We start from the raw sequence: 14,291 nt of genomic DNA on the forward strand, positions 1-14,291 counted from the left end.
GAAATAAATGAGAAAAAACGCAATTTGCCAGGGGGAGCTGGACTGTATACGGCCGCAACCAATCAAAACCCGCGTTGATTTAGGGTTGAAATGGGCTTTGTGCGTTTGAGCGTGTTAAAATCAATATATCCACCTGCTATGCTGGAGCACGGGTAGTTGATCTAGGCCACATACTTTTAGCTTTTTTCATTTTTTTTCTTCCCCCTTTCTTTTGCTCGCCCGCCTATCTGCCTGTTTGTGTGATACATCAAAGAGTGATTCATGAGGGCGGGCGCGACAAACAATGCCATTCTAATTTGTCATTTCTGCACGCTCAAGCTCACCCCCTCACTTGTGATTGGGAGCTTTGGCAAGGTCACCGGATGTAGCTGACCCGCTGTAAGGCAGAACAATGAGGGTCACAAACATAATGCACACACGTACATGCATTGAAATGGATTGCAGTCTTATTTGACCCCCTCTCCAAAACACCACCAGGCGGGAGTGATTGGTGAATATGCTGCACATGGCTCAGACTCTTTTCCTCTTTGTCTCGATGGTGATTTTATTAAACTCTCTTCATCCCCATAGTGAATTGATAGCAGATGCCTTGTTAAAAAAGACATCACATGACCAACGTTGCAGCATTAATCGTCTGACTAGAGAGAGTGCCTGTGAACGTGTACCTCAGCCCACATCCCCTCTCCCTGTGTACCCTTGACACTAATTAAGACCAGGTATCTTAGATTTTGCTGAGGTCGGCGAGGGGTTTTAATTTAAAGACCATTAAGGCCATGCACATAGTGAGGAGGACTCGCGTTGCATCCCCGGCAGATATCATTTTAATTAAGCCTTATCTTTGACCAATTTCTTTCGGCATAAGACATCATCATAATTCCTCAATAACAACCTTGGACTAACACCGAATAACAGTTTGTTATATTGTAACTGGCCTGTCTACCTCAGGCTTTTGTTCAAACCGGATGCACGCCTCATCATGTCTGTATGCATTTTTGGGAAATTGTAATAAGGAGATTGTTGGTGTTTAGCTGCTGCCTTTAAAGGTGGAGTCAGCAATTCTGGAGCATGTTGTCAAAATCAATTTTTGTCTCCTCGTGACTTGCTACCCATACGTACTACGTGCATGCTGCAAAGTGAATCCAAGCTCTGGCATGTTGCGGGACCCCCTTTGTTTACATATCCTTTGTGTATATAAAGTACCAGTTTACAACGTCTAGGCTGTGCATCAACACCAGCTTTTTTTCAAGGCACTAACAGTACCATGGTGAGGACATATTCATTGATTTTAACAAAAAGGTATTTTGACAACAACCATTCTCCAGAATCATTGACTCCACCTTTAAATGGTGAAAACAGAAGAAATATAATATATACACAGGACGTGGTGGATATTGTGTGTTATTGCGAATGACACTCCACGCTCAGGCAGTTGTATCTTGCAAGGTATATTACAGCCTCTGTCCTTAGCCCCTCGACTCAGACAAGGATTAACTCCCTAATAAACCATTTATAACAGGAGAACATGGATGATTCCTTGGGGAGGGCATCCCTACCAGTAAAGACAGACATTCGATAGATGTCACATGTACAGAACAGAGTAACAACAACAAAATCACTGTATAAACACCTGGTCATGACCTAATTAGCACATGTAGAGATTGTGAAACATATGTGAATGATATGGATTCAGGAGGACAACTTAAGGCGTGGCTAAATTGTTGGGACCTTGGCCACAAGACTTGGTAAAAAAGACAGACAGTTAACCACATAAGAGGCAATATATCAGACTATCTATTTTGAGAGCCTCACAGCATGTAGAATATATGTGTATGCTTGGCACTGTGTTGCTCTCATAGTGTTAAGCGTCTATGTAAATGCTTTTATTGTGAAGTCACTCTGACGCGAGACAAGATTGATGAACGCACAGCAGTTAAAACAGCCGTCAATGCTTTCACACTTGCACAAACTCCTGATAGCAGACAAGAAGAAGGCCATGTTTTTACTCGTTTTCCTAATCACTGACGGCTTCCACATCATGCTGTCAGTGCATTGTCGTTTGTTTTTCCCTGCGTTCCAGTATCTTTCACAACGTGCCAAATTGACGTTTAGGTAAAGACATTAACTTGTTCGGTCTTCTCGTGAGACTCAAAAGCTGTCAGAGTAATTCTGAGTGCTGCCTTTTAAATGTGCAGCAAAGTGCCACTCTCATCCCCGGCGCCCCCAACACGCGCTCCGTGCATACAGATATGGATGAGGGAGAAAACGGTGCCGGAGCGCATTAGTAAACAAGTCAATGTGGTTCGGTTGAAGTCTAGACTCTCATTAACTTTAACCCATTCCCTATAGGTTACTCTTCTTCACCCTCATCCTAATCATCAAACAAGCACGTAAACCTTGTGAGCATTTCAGAATAAAATAGCAATCCTAAATTTACTTCATTTGTGTACAATCCCATATTACAAAAGCACGGCCTTGAAGACTCCCAGCAATCTATAAAAAGGGTTAGAGATGGTCCCAGATGGTACATGTTCACTGCATCTAAGCACAAGGAGCGAGAGGGACTGTTCAACATGAAACGTTTCCAGCTTCTGCCTCTTTTTAAAGCTATAGTGCATAACATTTTCATATAAAATGAATGTCGGTTAAATTCACCTTAAAGCTGGGGTGGAGGATTTGGGGAGAAAATGGCAGTTGGGATAGAGATTTTAATCCAAATACCTCAACCGCTCCACTTGTTGTCTTTGGTCCCTCCCTGACACGCTCTACACCAACAAAGTCGTGCCAAAGTGAATGGACAGTCCCAACAGCCAATAAGAACAGAGAATCGGAGCCTCGCTCTGATTGGTCAAAGTGTACAGCTCATTTTAACTTTGACCAATCCGAAATCATATACTCCAGCTTTAACAACTTGACACAACGTGGATTAAGCCTATCAGCTCCTGAAAAACTTTCTTTGTACATTTCAGTATGGCGGCGGTTATAAACTGGTGTCGCTCCCCCCGACACTGGCGCAGGAGCTCAAGAAGCGCCCAAGAAATGTTTCAGTTGTTGATTCTACTGCTAATAAAAAAAAACGTGGAGCAGGAGCTATCAAATCAATACGCAATCACTGAAGGCTTACCACATGTAGATGCACCGACAGTGTTGTCGTCATTACTCAGAAATCCTCATGGGGGCCACATTAGTTACGCACTGTAGCTTTAAGTTCTAACATATGGTTGTGCAGTTCACTTATGTAGACATCAGTAAAATTACTTGCAGGCTGAGGTCAAAAGTGTCGACATTCCATTAGAATTAAATATGTTATGTCATTTTGAAGGTTATTGACTTGAGGAAAAAAAAGAGAAGAAAACACCACTGATGGGACTCAATGAGTGCACTTAATGTTTCAGAATACAGCATGTCACACTTCTTTTCATCAATTCCCCAGGGAGACATACATGTGATGGACACCCTGATCTATAGGCTGAACATGTGCTTACAACTCAGCGGCTAAAATGGGCTAAGATTGGCTGTTCATCACTGTGGTCATGTGTGATATACTACTTTATGGGAAATGAGAATGGACGGTGACGTGACAGTGACAGCTAAGAGTTGTATCCACATGGTTGGGTTAACCTGCTAGGGGAGCCGGGGGGAGTGTGGGGTAGAATATGTTAGTGTGAAATGTCTACACTTGTCCTTTGCTGGGATCCAACCTGGAAACTTACTGTGTTGTAAATTGATCGACACAGGTTTTTTTTTTTAAGGAATATCCAAATTGTCAGCGCAAAACTCTAACCAAAATAATGAAGGGGCGGTCGCCTGGCTTTGCCTGCTTAGTAACTTTGGAAGATGTGAAGGACACTTGAATACAAATGCACACAAGGCCACTGACCTCTCGACAGAGCAAATTGATCTTTGCGTACACAAGTACAATTCTTGAGAAGAATAAAGACCATTTACTCAAGTTTAATTTACCATCGGCATCCTTCAAACCTTCCATTGTTCTGGCAGAAAAATAAATACATGTTGGAGACTCCCATTGTAAAAGATGGCGTCCCGAGGGTGCTTTAAGTGCTACAGCACTTACTGAGATAAGAGCAGTGAGTGTGAACCCTATTATTAGACAAGTCTCCCGGAATCATTCCCTGGTGGGGATTGTTGCGAGTGAAATCAATTATCGTGGAAATATAACAATTCCCCATTTCATTTGTATTTAAAGAGGACACATTCCACTCATGTTCAGGGTTTTTGTTGTTGATGTTGCACTTGTACAGATCAGCTTGACACAATTGACCGCACAGTGACTTCTGTAGATGTTGGGAAGAAACGGTGCATCTTGCCCTATGTCTTCCATGTATTTCCTAGGTATGTTCCTCCTCCCGCCCAGCCCACTATGTTGTGACACTGATACAATGTTACTTACCGCTTGCACTTCTCACTCTTCAACAAAACCAACTCTGCGTTCCAAATATCATGCTCTCTCAATACTTGTATTTTTCTATTGAACATACTACAGCTGACTGTCATATAATCTAGTTATTATAGGCACAGAATTGGGACATACCTTTACTTGATTATTTCATCATTACATTGCACCTTGATACTGCCTCTTCCTTATATATCCGTTGCTAGGTTGTTTACATACGGAGGTTCCGCCTATGTAACGGCACTTCCGGTACGCACTGGATTGTGGCTCAGAATCGCCCACATAGCATGCTGATTTCAACACTCAAAATCTCGGCCGAATGTAGTAGACCTTTGGGTATTTTGAAGCATACTAAATCTGACCACAAGAACTGGGACGTCCTAAAAAGAATGTCTACCATACTAAATAGCAGAAAGTATGGGTATTGGAACGCAGGGCAAGTTAAGCGGAAACAGTTGAGTTGAGATGCAGAAGAGTAAGGATAAGCCTAGTTTTTTTACCCCAAATAATAAACCCAGGATCATTGAGCCCTGAGTACATTGATACGCTACCGTTTAGCTGCTAATCCAGTTTGGTAAATGGCCTGGATGTATTATGTTTGCTCCACTTCTGCCTGGTACTTGGCTCTTTAGGAAATCCAAACAAAGTTGCCTTTAAAAAAAAATTCTTGGAGCCGTTGGTGGACGTGCTAACATTAAGAAAGTTGTTGTACAGCAGGGTGGGCGGTAAGAGTGCAGTGCGTGCACCGGAATGACCGTATAGCGAAGTCCAGATCACTGTTACGATGTTGAATCCCCTATTAACAACCTGCAGGGCTCACTTCCAAATACACATACCTCATTATTTGATACGTTGGCATCGTTTCAAAGGTGAAATATGTAGATTTTGCATTACAACTCACAAATTGACAGAACCAATTTGATATACTGTATATTGAAAAGCTGTGTACAGATTGTAATCAACAATGTTATGATGGTTAATGTATTGTTGGTGAGCCCCTTAACGAACATCACTTATTGTTGTGCGTTTAACATGATGTTGTTACATCATGTATAGGTTTAGAAAAGGTCAGCAAAGCGTAAACCATATTCGGTTTTCAGCGCACACACACAGTACAGATATTCACCCAATTTGACAAAAAGTGATTCTTACAACAAGCATTCACCAGAATCGCTGACTCCACCTTTAACCTTTAAGTCCCTGGGTGGTTACACTGGGGCGCCCACTTTCACCAATTAGTATGAGAGTGAATGTTGCAGTCTCACCATCTATCTCTGTGTGTAGGCTGCTGCTGTGCAGGCTGATACGCCGCTGAGAGCTAAATCAACATATACGACCCTGCCACATGCTTGGGCGCTCGCTCTGATGAAATCATATATAAGTGTGCCACAATGAAATGCTACTGTGTTTGTCATGTTGCTAAATAGGAGTGTATCATCATATTAAAACCCCATGTATGGACCCCCTCCCCTGGTTCCAAGTATTTTTGGGAACCGCATATGAGAAGAACACTGCAGGTTGCCAGACCATATGGTCCTGATGGTACAGGCGAGGGATGCTACCTGGCGATTAGAAGAGGGAGAGAGACACAGAGACAGAGAGAGAGAGAGAGAGAGAGAGAGAGAGAGAGAGAGAGAGAGAGAGAGAGAGAGAGAGAGAGAGAGAGAGAGAGAGAGAGAGAGAGAGAGAGAGAGAGAGAGAGAGAGAGAGAGAGAGAGAGAGAGAGAGAGAGAGAGAGAGAGAGCGAGAGAGAACGAGAGAGAGAAGTACTTCAGCCTACTTAACGAAAAAGAAAAAGATACTGAGGCGAATTCAGCCTCGTGCTTTGAGTGCGCACAGCTTGGCACACTCTTACCTATAGACGGTAACAACACACAAAAAGAAAAGAGAACACCAAAGGAGAGGAGAAGAAAACAAACATAGGCTACAAGGAGTCTTGGCTGATGCATCTCTCGGAGAGCATCCATTTCACGGCGATTACAGTTTGAGGCAGAGGAGACGGTGCGCATTTCTCAGAGTGAGAAGACACACGGCGCTCTTCTCTTGCTCTCTCTCTCTCCTCCGAACTCTGCTGTAGTGTGCTGTGCTGTGCTTTGCTGTTTTGGCGGACGCGAAAGACACTTCGACACGGACAGTATTTCATAACAAGCCTGTTTACTTGGAGCTGAAAAATAAGTAAAATCAGGTCGTTCCAGTATTGGCACGAGGCGATAGACTGCTGCATCTTGCTGTGGAGTGGAATTTTGTGATCAGCATCCCAAGACGCAAACAAAAAAAAAGGGAAAAAAGGAATATTCTATCCGACCGGTGCAAGTTTTCCTGGAAGTTGCGCATCAGCAGCAGCAGTGACAGCCAAATAAAAACAAACAAACACACCAGCATGGGAATGTGTGGCTATTTGGCGATGCCGGGGAAATGCCTTGTCGTCCTCGGACTTAAATTGTTATTCCTTGTACCTGCAGGAGTTCCGGCCAGGAGCGGGGATTCTGTATTAAAGGACAACATCACCGTCAGACAGGGGGACAGCGCCGTCTTAAAGTAAGTCCCCACAACTACTGTATTTCATTATCACACACACACACACACATCACTTAATATGATCTCCCGCTGTGCTGTGCTGTGCTGTGCTATGCTGTGCGCCACGGGGGGATTGTTCGGAGAGGCTGCACGCGCGCAGCTTATCTAGCGTATAGCGGTCCAGGAGTTTACTAAAGGTCACGGTATCTTATAGAAAAATGCACACTTTTTTTTTTCCTTCATATTTTTTTATGATTTATAACTGCGGGTAGGCTACTGCACGCATGCCATCTGTAAGTTCTGGTGCGTGTCTCTCCAGCTCATTGCCCTTGAATGTTATTGATTCGCTTGGTTAATGTCTTGTTGAGGATGCACAAGGGCTTGAGATACTCAAAAGGCGGAATCGGCAAAGGGGCTTGTTGTGTATGTATTGATCCGTCTGTGAGTGTGTGTGTGTGTGTGTGTGTGTGTGTCTGATACAAATGCAATTATGACTTACATTTTTCGGCACCTTGTTGTTTTGCGTTACACTTCATGGACTGTTTTGGATGGCTGGAAATATAAATATAGTCCATGTCTGGCAGTTATAAGCCGAGATGGGGAAAACAAAGTATTGTAGTTAGGCCTATACTCTTATGAGGACTTGACACGATGATACAGCAGCCCTTATCTCACTTAATCAGATCCCGTTCTATCATAGGCTTTGACAGTGAATCTTTATTAAATGTAATGTTTTTTATCTTCTTCCCCCTTCTGTGCAATTTTCAATCGACTTGAACAGATAAATTGCATTGTGGGGGTTCCATTGTAGTTCATTGTAGAATAATATGGAGCAGTGGTGGTGCTAGAAAGTAACATAATACCTGTGACGGGAGTTGCGATAGGGCCCCAGTCCACCAACCCACCACACACATGCCTACATCATGTACACACACAGGCTCACACTGTGCAAACGTGGGGTTTCTTTATCGCTATCTTATCATCTGTAAGACTGCGATAAACCTGATAATGGATTTAACAGTGCATTATATTAACACACGCTATACATCCATTCCATATAGCTCCTTATCTTTGAGTTTCCCTTGGGGGGTAGTGGACCTGAGCCAAGCCCACATGACAACACCCTGGACAGGCCACCATCAATCACAGTGCTTACACACATACACATATTTTGTTTCAATGAAGAACCAATTATTTACAACTCTTTGAACATGGAATACACCATAAGCATTACAGACTTTAGAAAGATACAATTAAAATGCAAGTAACTAACGTATTTGAAACAGTCACATCTTCATGGCATTAAATATATTAGTAGGAGTCTTGATTGCCTTCTTGATTTTACATTTCAAAATCAGACATTATGTTTTAATTAAAGCAGATTTGAATGTGTAGCACTGATGTCAATGTCAATTATGTAATGCAATGATACATGTCACATAACCATGCCTAATACAAGCCTGTGTGCTCAGTACCACAAGCTGTCAGTGCAGGGCAGTGCAGTTCAGCTGGCACTGAGCTGGGGCTGACGTGGTATGAGCTATTTGGACAAGAATGATTGTACAGTGTGATGGCTTGTTGACACAGACGAGCAGCTAAACAGCTCGCTGTGGCACCGCGGCTAGATGAGGTGGAAGGTGATCATCATGCGCTGTAGCTGCACCAGCATCACATAGGCAGGGCCGCCCACACAAATAGCTGGGCCACTGAAAAGGTCCAGTATATAATGGGCCCCCCTTCAACGATGCTTAACTCGTGTTAATGTGTAAACATGCACTCATTCCTTCATAAACACAAACATGTATTTGAGAGAGAGACTACCTGGGTGAAGGGGGCTTCATGATGGATGGACAAACGCTGCATTAATAGTTTAAGTGGAAGTTGTATTTATGTGTGAAGCGTATGGGTTTTGGACACATTAAAGGAGAATGGTTGTTGTCAAAATCAGTGAATATCTCGCTATGTGTCCGTAATATTTATGCGCTGAACAAAACACAAAACCTGGTGTTAATTCGCAGCTTAAGCCCCTAGCGGACCATGGCCCCCCTTCTATTGGCTGAGCCCTAGACAGCTTCCCTGCTTTCTCCTCCCTTTCAGGCAGCCCTGCACAGACAGAGGGGGTGGGACGGGATGTTCCGAGACAGGGTTCACTTTAGTCCTTTGCTCCTCTCTCCTCTCCTCTCCTCTGCTTTAAGCAGCCTAGGAGAACAGAGACAGCCTTTCTTACCCGTCCCTTAATCCTGCCTTCAGTCTCAGCAATTGCTAACAGTTCCCCTGATTAGCAGGAACTTGTTAAATAGTCTGTTGGATCCTCTAAAAAAAAAAGAAAACATCCATTTCACTCTCACTCACTCTCTTCCTCACCCTGGATGGTGACAAGACGAAATACACTTTTTTTTTTCGCTTCCTTTTGTCACGCTTATGTCGTGCCGCTAATGGTTGCCCGGGGTAAGCAGCCGACAGACAGGACTTTCTCTTGGCAGACAAAATGTTCTCCCTTTTTTCTCTCTCTCTCTCTCGCCTCTAACCTATTCACCCCACAATACAGAGAGCCATCAAAGAAAACCTGTGGAGCTGCCATGACACTGAGTTGAATCTTAAAAGGTAGGCAGGTGTAAAAAAAAAAATAAGTGAACTCTCAGGGCTTGACAATACTACAGTCACCTTAGGGGGGCTGTCCCGGTTGCATGCTCTGCAGTGTAGCCAATCTGGAGGAAGATCAACCGCTTGCTCGTCACTGAACTAGTCAGCCTGTAATCCAGAGAAGAACCATGCTAGTATCCCTCATCCCTCATCGCTTTGAGCAGCTCCCCCCCCCAAAAGCAGGATGGGGCTGGATGGGGTTGAAAGCACCAGAGAAATCAAAAAGGACCTCATCCTTCTCTCATCCGTTCCCCCCCCAGCTTCCACGGGTGGGAATAGAAGGCCTGTGGTAGCGGGTTTTCTTTTTTTTGATAGCATTGTCTGTGCACATTTGACAGCTATAACCTAGTACATGCCCCAAGCAACCCAATGCTGAGGACACACGACCTAGCCTTGTGAGGAGCCTCTCTGATTCACTCCCTCGTCACCCCATGGCTGTGATGCAGAGACTTACTAAGGGCAGCTGCCGGCTGATGAGGCTTGGACAGAGGAAGGTGGTTTCAGCAACAGTGAGTTAACAGTTGGAGTCAGCATTTATGTTACTAGCTACAGTACGATGGGCCCCTTTTGCTTATAGGCTAGGCTATGTATTAACACCAGCTTTTTTGTTCAGCGCAAATAACAGTAGAGACAGGTAGGAGTGAGAATATATTCAGTAATTTTGACTAAATGTGAGATTGACAACGAGCATTCTCTCGCTGACTCCCCCTTTAATGGGAAGACTAGACAAGCTAATTCAATCAAAGTTGCATTCATCAGCGCCTACCAATTTTTATTTCATCCGGCACACTCCTATTGATCTAAAAAAAATAGATGACACGTTTGGTACCTGCATTTGGCAACAAAAAGGCTTTATTATAAAACTCTGGAGAAAAAATATTAAAATAAAAGTAAGAGACCCACATGTTCAGCGTCTGGTTTTACTTTTAACGTTTATAGCATTTCCAGTAATTAATGTACATATGGCGATTTAAGTACAAATCTGCTCTCTTATTTGTTCCCAGGGCTGTACTGTGTGTTATATTGTCAGTACTGCTATTTGGAAGGCAGTCTCTCACGGGGCCATGTTGTTTAAATGACTCCCACCGCTCCAGCATAAAAGTTGTCCTACATGAGAGATCCAAACAGCGATAGCAGCTTTCATTTTCAGCCTGGCACAGTGCGCCTCCTCTATCTCAGATCACGAGTGTAGAAATGGTGCTGTGAGCCAATTCGCAGAGGCCTTAAATGTTTTTTTTAAGGCCAGGGAAAATACAACATTAGTGTGTGACCCTGGCAGTACTGTCTGTGTGTGTGTTTTAAATGAACGATTTGCTGCATCTGACAGGTCTCCTGCTAGCTGGCAAAGATTCCTCGGGTGGTAATTTGTTTCTTCAGGGTTGTATCATGAAGACAGTCAGGAGCAAAAACACAAAGCGGTATCATTCGCACATACAGGAAGCACCTGCCAACAGGGGATGAGTCATATGTGCAGAGTGGAGAATAATCAGTATGATTCAATTCAGCTTTTAAGGCCAGGACACACCAGTCCGACTACCCGAAAATGGAGACTGCCGATTCAGGGAGCTCCAGTCTTCCCGTCGCGGCCGAAAAAGTGCAAAGAACACACCAAACCGACTGCTGACTTTCCGTACGCTCTGCGCTTGCGCGGGACGTAATGTCTCCATAACAGCAGGCGGCGCTAATCTGTATTGTGGCCCGAAAAAATACGGAAGCCGGAAATGATGGGACGGCTCTCTAGACCATAAACATAGATAGAAATACGTATTTATATTTATGGACTATAAAGAGCACCATTTTTAGCAGAGAGTGTCGAGCATGGTGTCGAGCAGTCAACAAGGGTTGATGCGAGTACTCGCTGAACAAAACAAACAAACACATTATAACGATGGCTAACTGTTGTTAGCTGTTTGTGCTACCCGCCTCACTTCCGGACTTCACTGATTCGCTAGCCCTCCACAAATCAAATTGCTCCAACTGAAAGACTGCCCGCCGCCGATTGAACATGTTCAATCGGCTCAAAAGCAGCCCGACAACATCTACGACGACCGATTTCACGGCACACACCAAACAGATTCGTGTCCCCGCCCCCTCCCGACTCTACGACGGCGATTATCGGGCCGGTGTGTCCTGGCCTTAAGTAGAACAATATGGCAATTTGTTCTACAGAAATAGAGATCGCCAGGGAAACGAATGCCATGGGGTGACACAAGTTAGGTGAGCGAGAAAGTTGCTAATTGATCTTCTGAGTGTGAATGTTCAGGGTAGTGGCAATTCAATTATGACCATCCATGATTCCTTCGCAAGTGATGTATTCCAATGTGTTTTAATGTGTCAGTATCTGTGTGAATGAGACGGTTGTAATACATATCGGAATTCTAATTGTCCGGGGAAATGGGTGGTGGTTGCGTGACACATCTTACAGACATGCCTGTTGTTGTAGCAATGGTGACCAGAGTGCATCAAGGTGTTTCATCAGTAAATGGCAAGTGGTGACAATGGAGCTGAAAAGTGAAGTGCTTGTGAAATGTGAGTGGGAAAACATGTTGGAAATTTCAGCAAATTGAGTAGTGGTATTGTTGTTACAAGCTCCGGGAGCCACAGGGCATTGCTTGAAGGTGTCAATCAATGGAGTACGTCATCGTTACTAGCTGTGTGGGAAGTGTAGGGAGCACAGGGCAAGCTTGGTGAATTGAAAATTAATTAACACACAAGCACACTACCAGATGTGTCAAGCGGGGACCAGTTCACTTCTTATGGCGGAGAGCAGCTAAATGACACACTTCACTTCAGGCATGCACATTTTTTTTCTCTGCCTTGGATTGAGCACATAGAAGTTCTCTGTGTCCCTCACCCACCATCCAAACACATATGCACAGAAGTTTGAGGAATATGTGATTACATCAAAATAAATCACTGATCACTAATCAATTGATGCTATTTTAAAGTTGTGCTAAAATAGTTGAGGTCATAGATGTGTTTGTTAGAAATGCACGCTTTAGAATGAACATTACTTGGCACATTTTAATATTGTTTGTCTATTTGTTGCCCCTATTTTCTCTAACTTGGACTGTCCAGTTTCTACTACAGTGCCTGTCATTGCTTACTCAATGGTTGACTTGCGGAACACTAGAACACAGGTGGATTATATATCCCCCCCCTCCCCACACACACACACACCACGCCTCCTACCATGCAGGAAAGTGCAATTAAAAAGGACAAAAACACTTGCTAGTTTCTAAAACATGATAATGGCCAGTTGTGTTTACTGGAACATTGATCGAATAATTTAGTCCTGACCTTTATGGGGTTGTGACACAGTGTTCTACCATCATATGTATGATCCTCGATGTGGTCAGCCATTGAAGTTTAGCCCCTTCAACCAAATGGGCGATATGAATAAGGGTTTCCTTATTTGGATGACTTTAAAGTCCTGAATGTCATAGGACTGACCTGCTCTCATTGGTAACCACGGTCAGCCTGCATTAGCTACACCTTTTCTTCCTCTGTAGTGAACATACCACTGCTAGTTTCCAGTAGAGTGGTTGAGGACCTTGACACAAATCCATTCCTTCATCTTTGGGGTGGCAGCAAAAGCAGCATACACCCTCTTATGTGTGGCACTGATACACAGACAGAACTGAAGCTTGGTTTGGGAGCAGGTGGCAAAAAATCTGCTTCCCCTTTAACTATTGTCCTAACAAGAGGAAGACTTACTACTCATTATGACATAATGACAGCCTGGCTAGTCTTAAAGCTACCCCCCCCCCCCCACACACACACACACACACACACTCTCTCTCTCAATGATGAGTAGCTCACAGGGCCGTACATGTCACTGCTTTTCAGCTGCCGATGTGTTCTAGGACAGGTGTGGACATATTAACGGAGGGCTAGTGCGTTCACTCATTGTCACCGGCTCCACTGCTATATGTCACTGACAGGTCCCCCTTTATAATTTGGATCCCAGGTGGACAGATTAGCACCTGAGTTGGCTGGGCTAATGTGCGCCTGACCCTTTGCACAGTCCCTGTCGTACCTTTGTAAGCGTGTGGATAGCAGAGTGGCAAATTATGGCAGGTCTATCTGTGTAAAGGTGCACTTGGCTGCTGCAGAATGTATGCCCAATTGTTGAATAATGGTACAAATTCCTCCTATTCCAAGAGTTTTTACTTGCTGCAGGACATAGGAAGGTGTTAAGGATTCTCTCATCATGTGGTCTTAAAGCTGTGTTGAGGGATTTTCAACCATTTTGGAGAGGCGAATGCAGCAGATTCAGGGTCAGCACTTTTCTCTTATTGTCAGATTCAAACTGAAGTAGACACTGGACTTGTTAGGACTTGCATAATTAAAGTGGAAGTGGGCCCTGCATAGCATTCTATTAGCAGCCTTTTTTTATTCCAGTCCACTGTATTGCTTGTTGATACAACGTTACCCCATTCAGCCAGGGCTCAACCCCAATGCTCATATCAGGGTAATGGTTACTGGATCTGTTGCCGTAGTGCCTTTGAGCTTAAATGACCTTGAGGAATGTATCTTGATATGATGAAAAATCAAAAGGACAATCAAATAATTATCAAATGAAATGCCAATTTGGTATAAATTTAGAACTATTCTATGTCCTAACATGTATATCTTATCAGAACTACTTCCAATCCTACACATACAGGAGTTATCATGAAGTAAAAGGAGTTCGTATTCCTGTAGTGAGCCCTGTTCA

The 14,291-nt window shown here is 43.8% G+C and overlaps 1 protein-coding gene across 1 annotated transcript in view; it reads left to right on the plus strand.

The window, feature by feature from the left end:
- Nucleotides 1–6,705: 6,705 nt before the first annotated feature.
- The window catches only part of opcml (opioid binding protein/cell adhesion molecule-like), a gene marked incomplete at its 3' end in the record, with an annotated part of 149,998 nt that continues 142,412 nt past the window's right edge, over nucleotides 6,706–14,291 (plus strand). The window contains exon 1 of the mRNA XM_080041018.1: nucleotides 6,706–6,949. Within this exon, the coding sequence (XP_079897144.1) occupies nucleotides 6,792–6,949 (158 nt within the window). The 5' untranslated portion in view covers nucleotides 6,706–6,791. The remainder of the gene's footprint in view (nucleotides 6,950–14,291) is intronic.

This window comes from Ammodytes marinus, assembly GCF_949987685.1.
Source record: "Ammodytes marinus genome assembly, chromosome: 14".
Classification (NCBI taxonomy): Eukaryota; Metazoa; Chordata; class Actinopteri; order Uranoscopiformes; family Ammodytidae; genus Ammodytes; species Ammodytes marinus.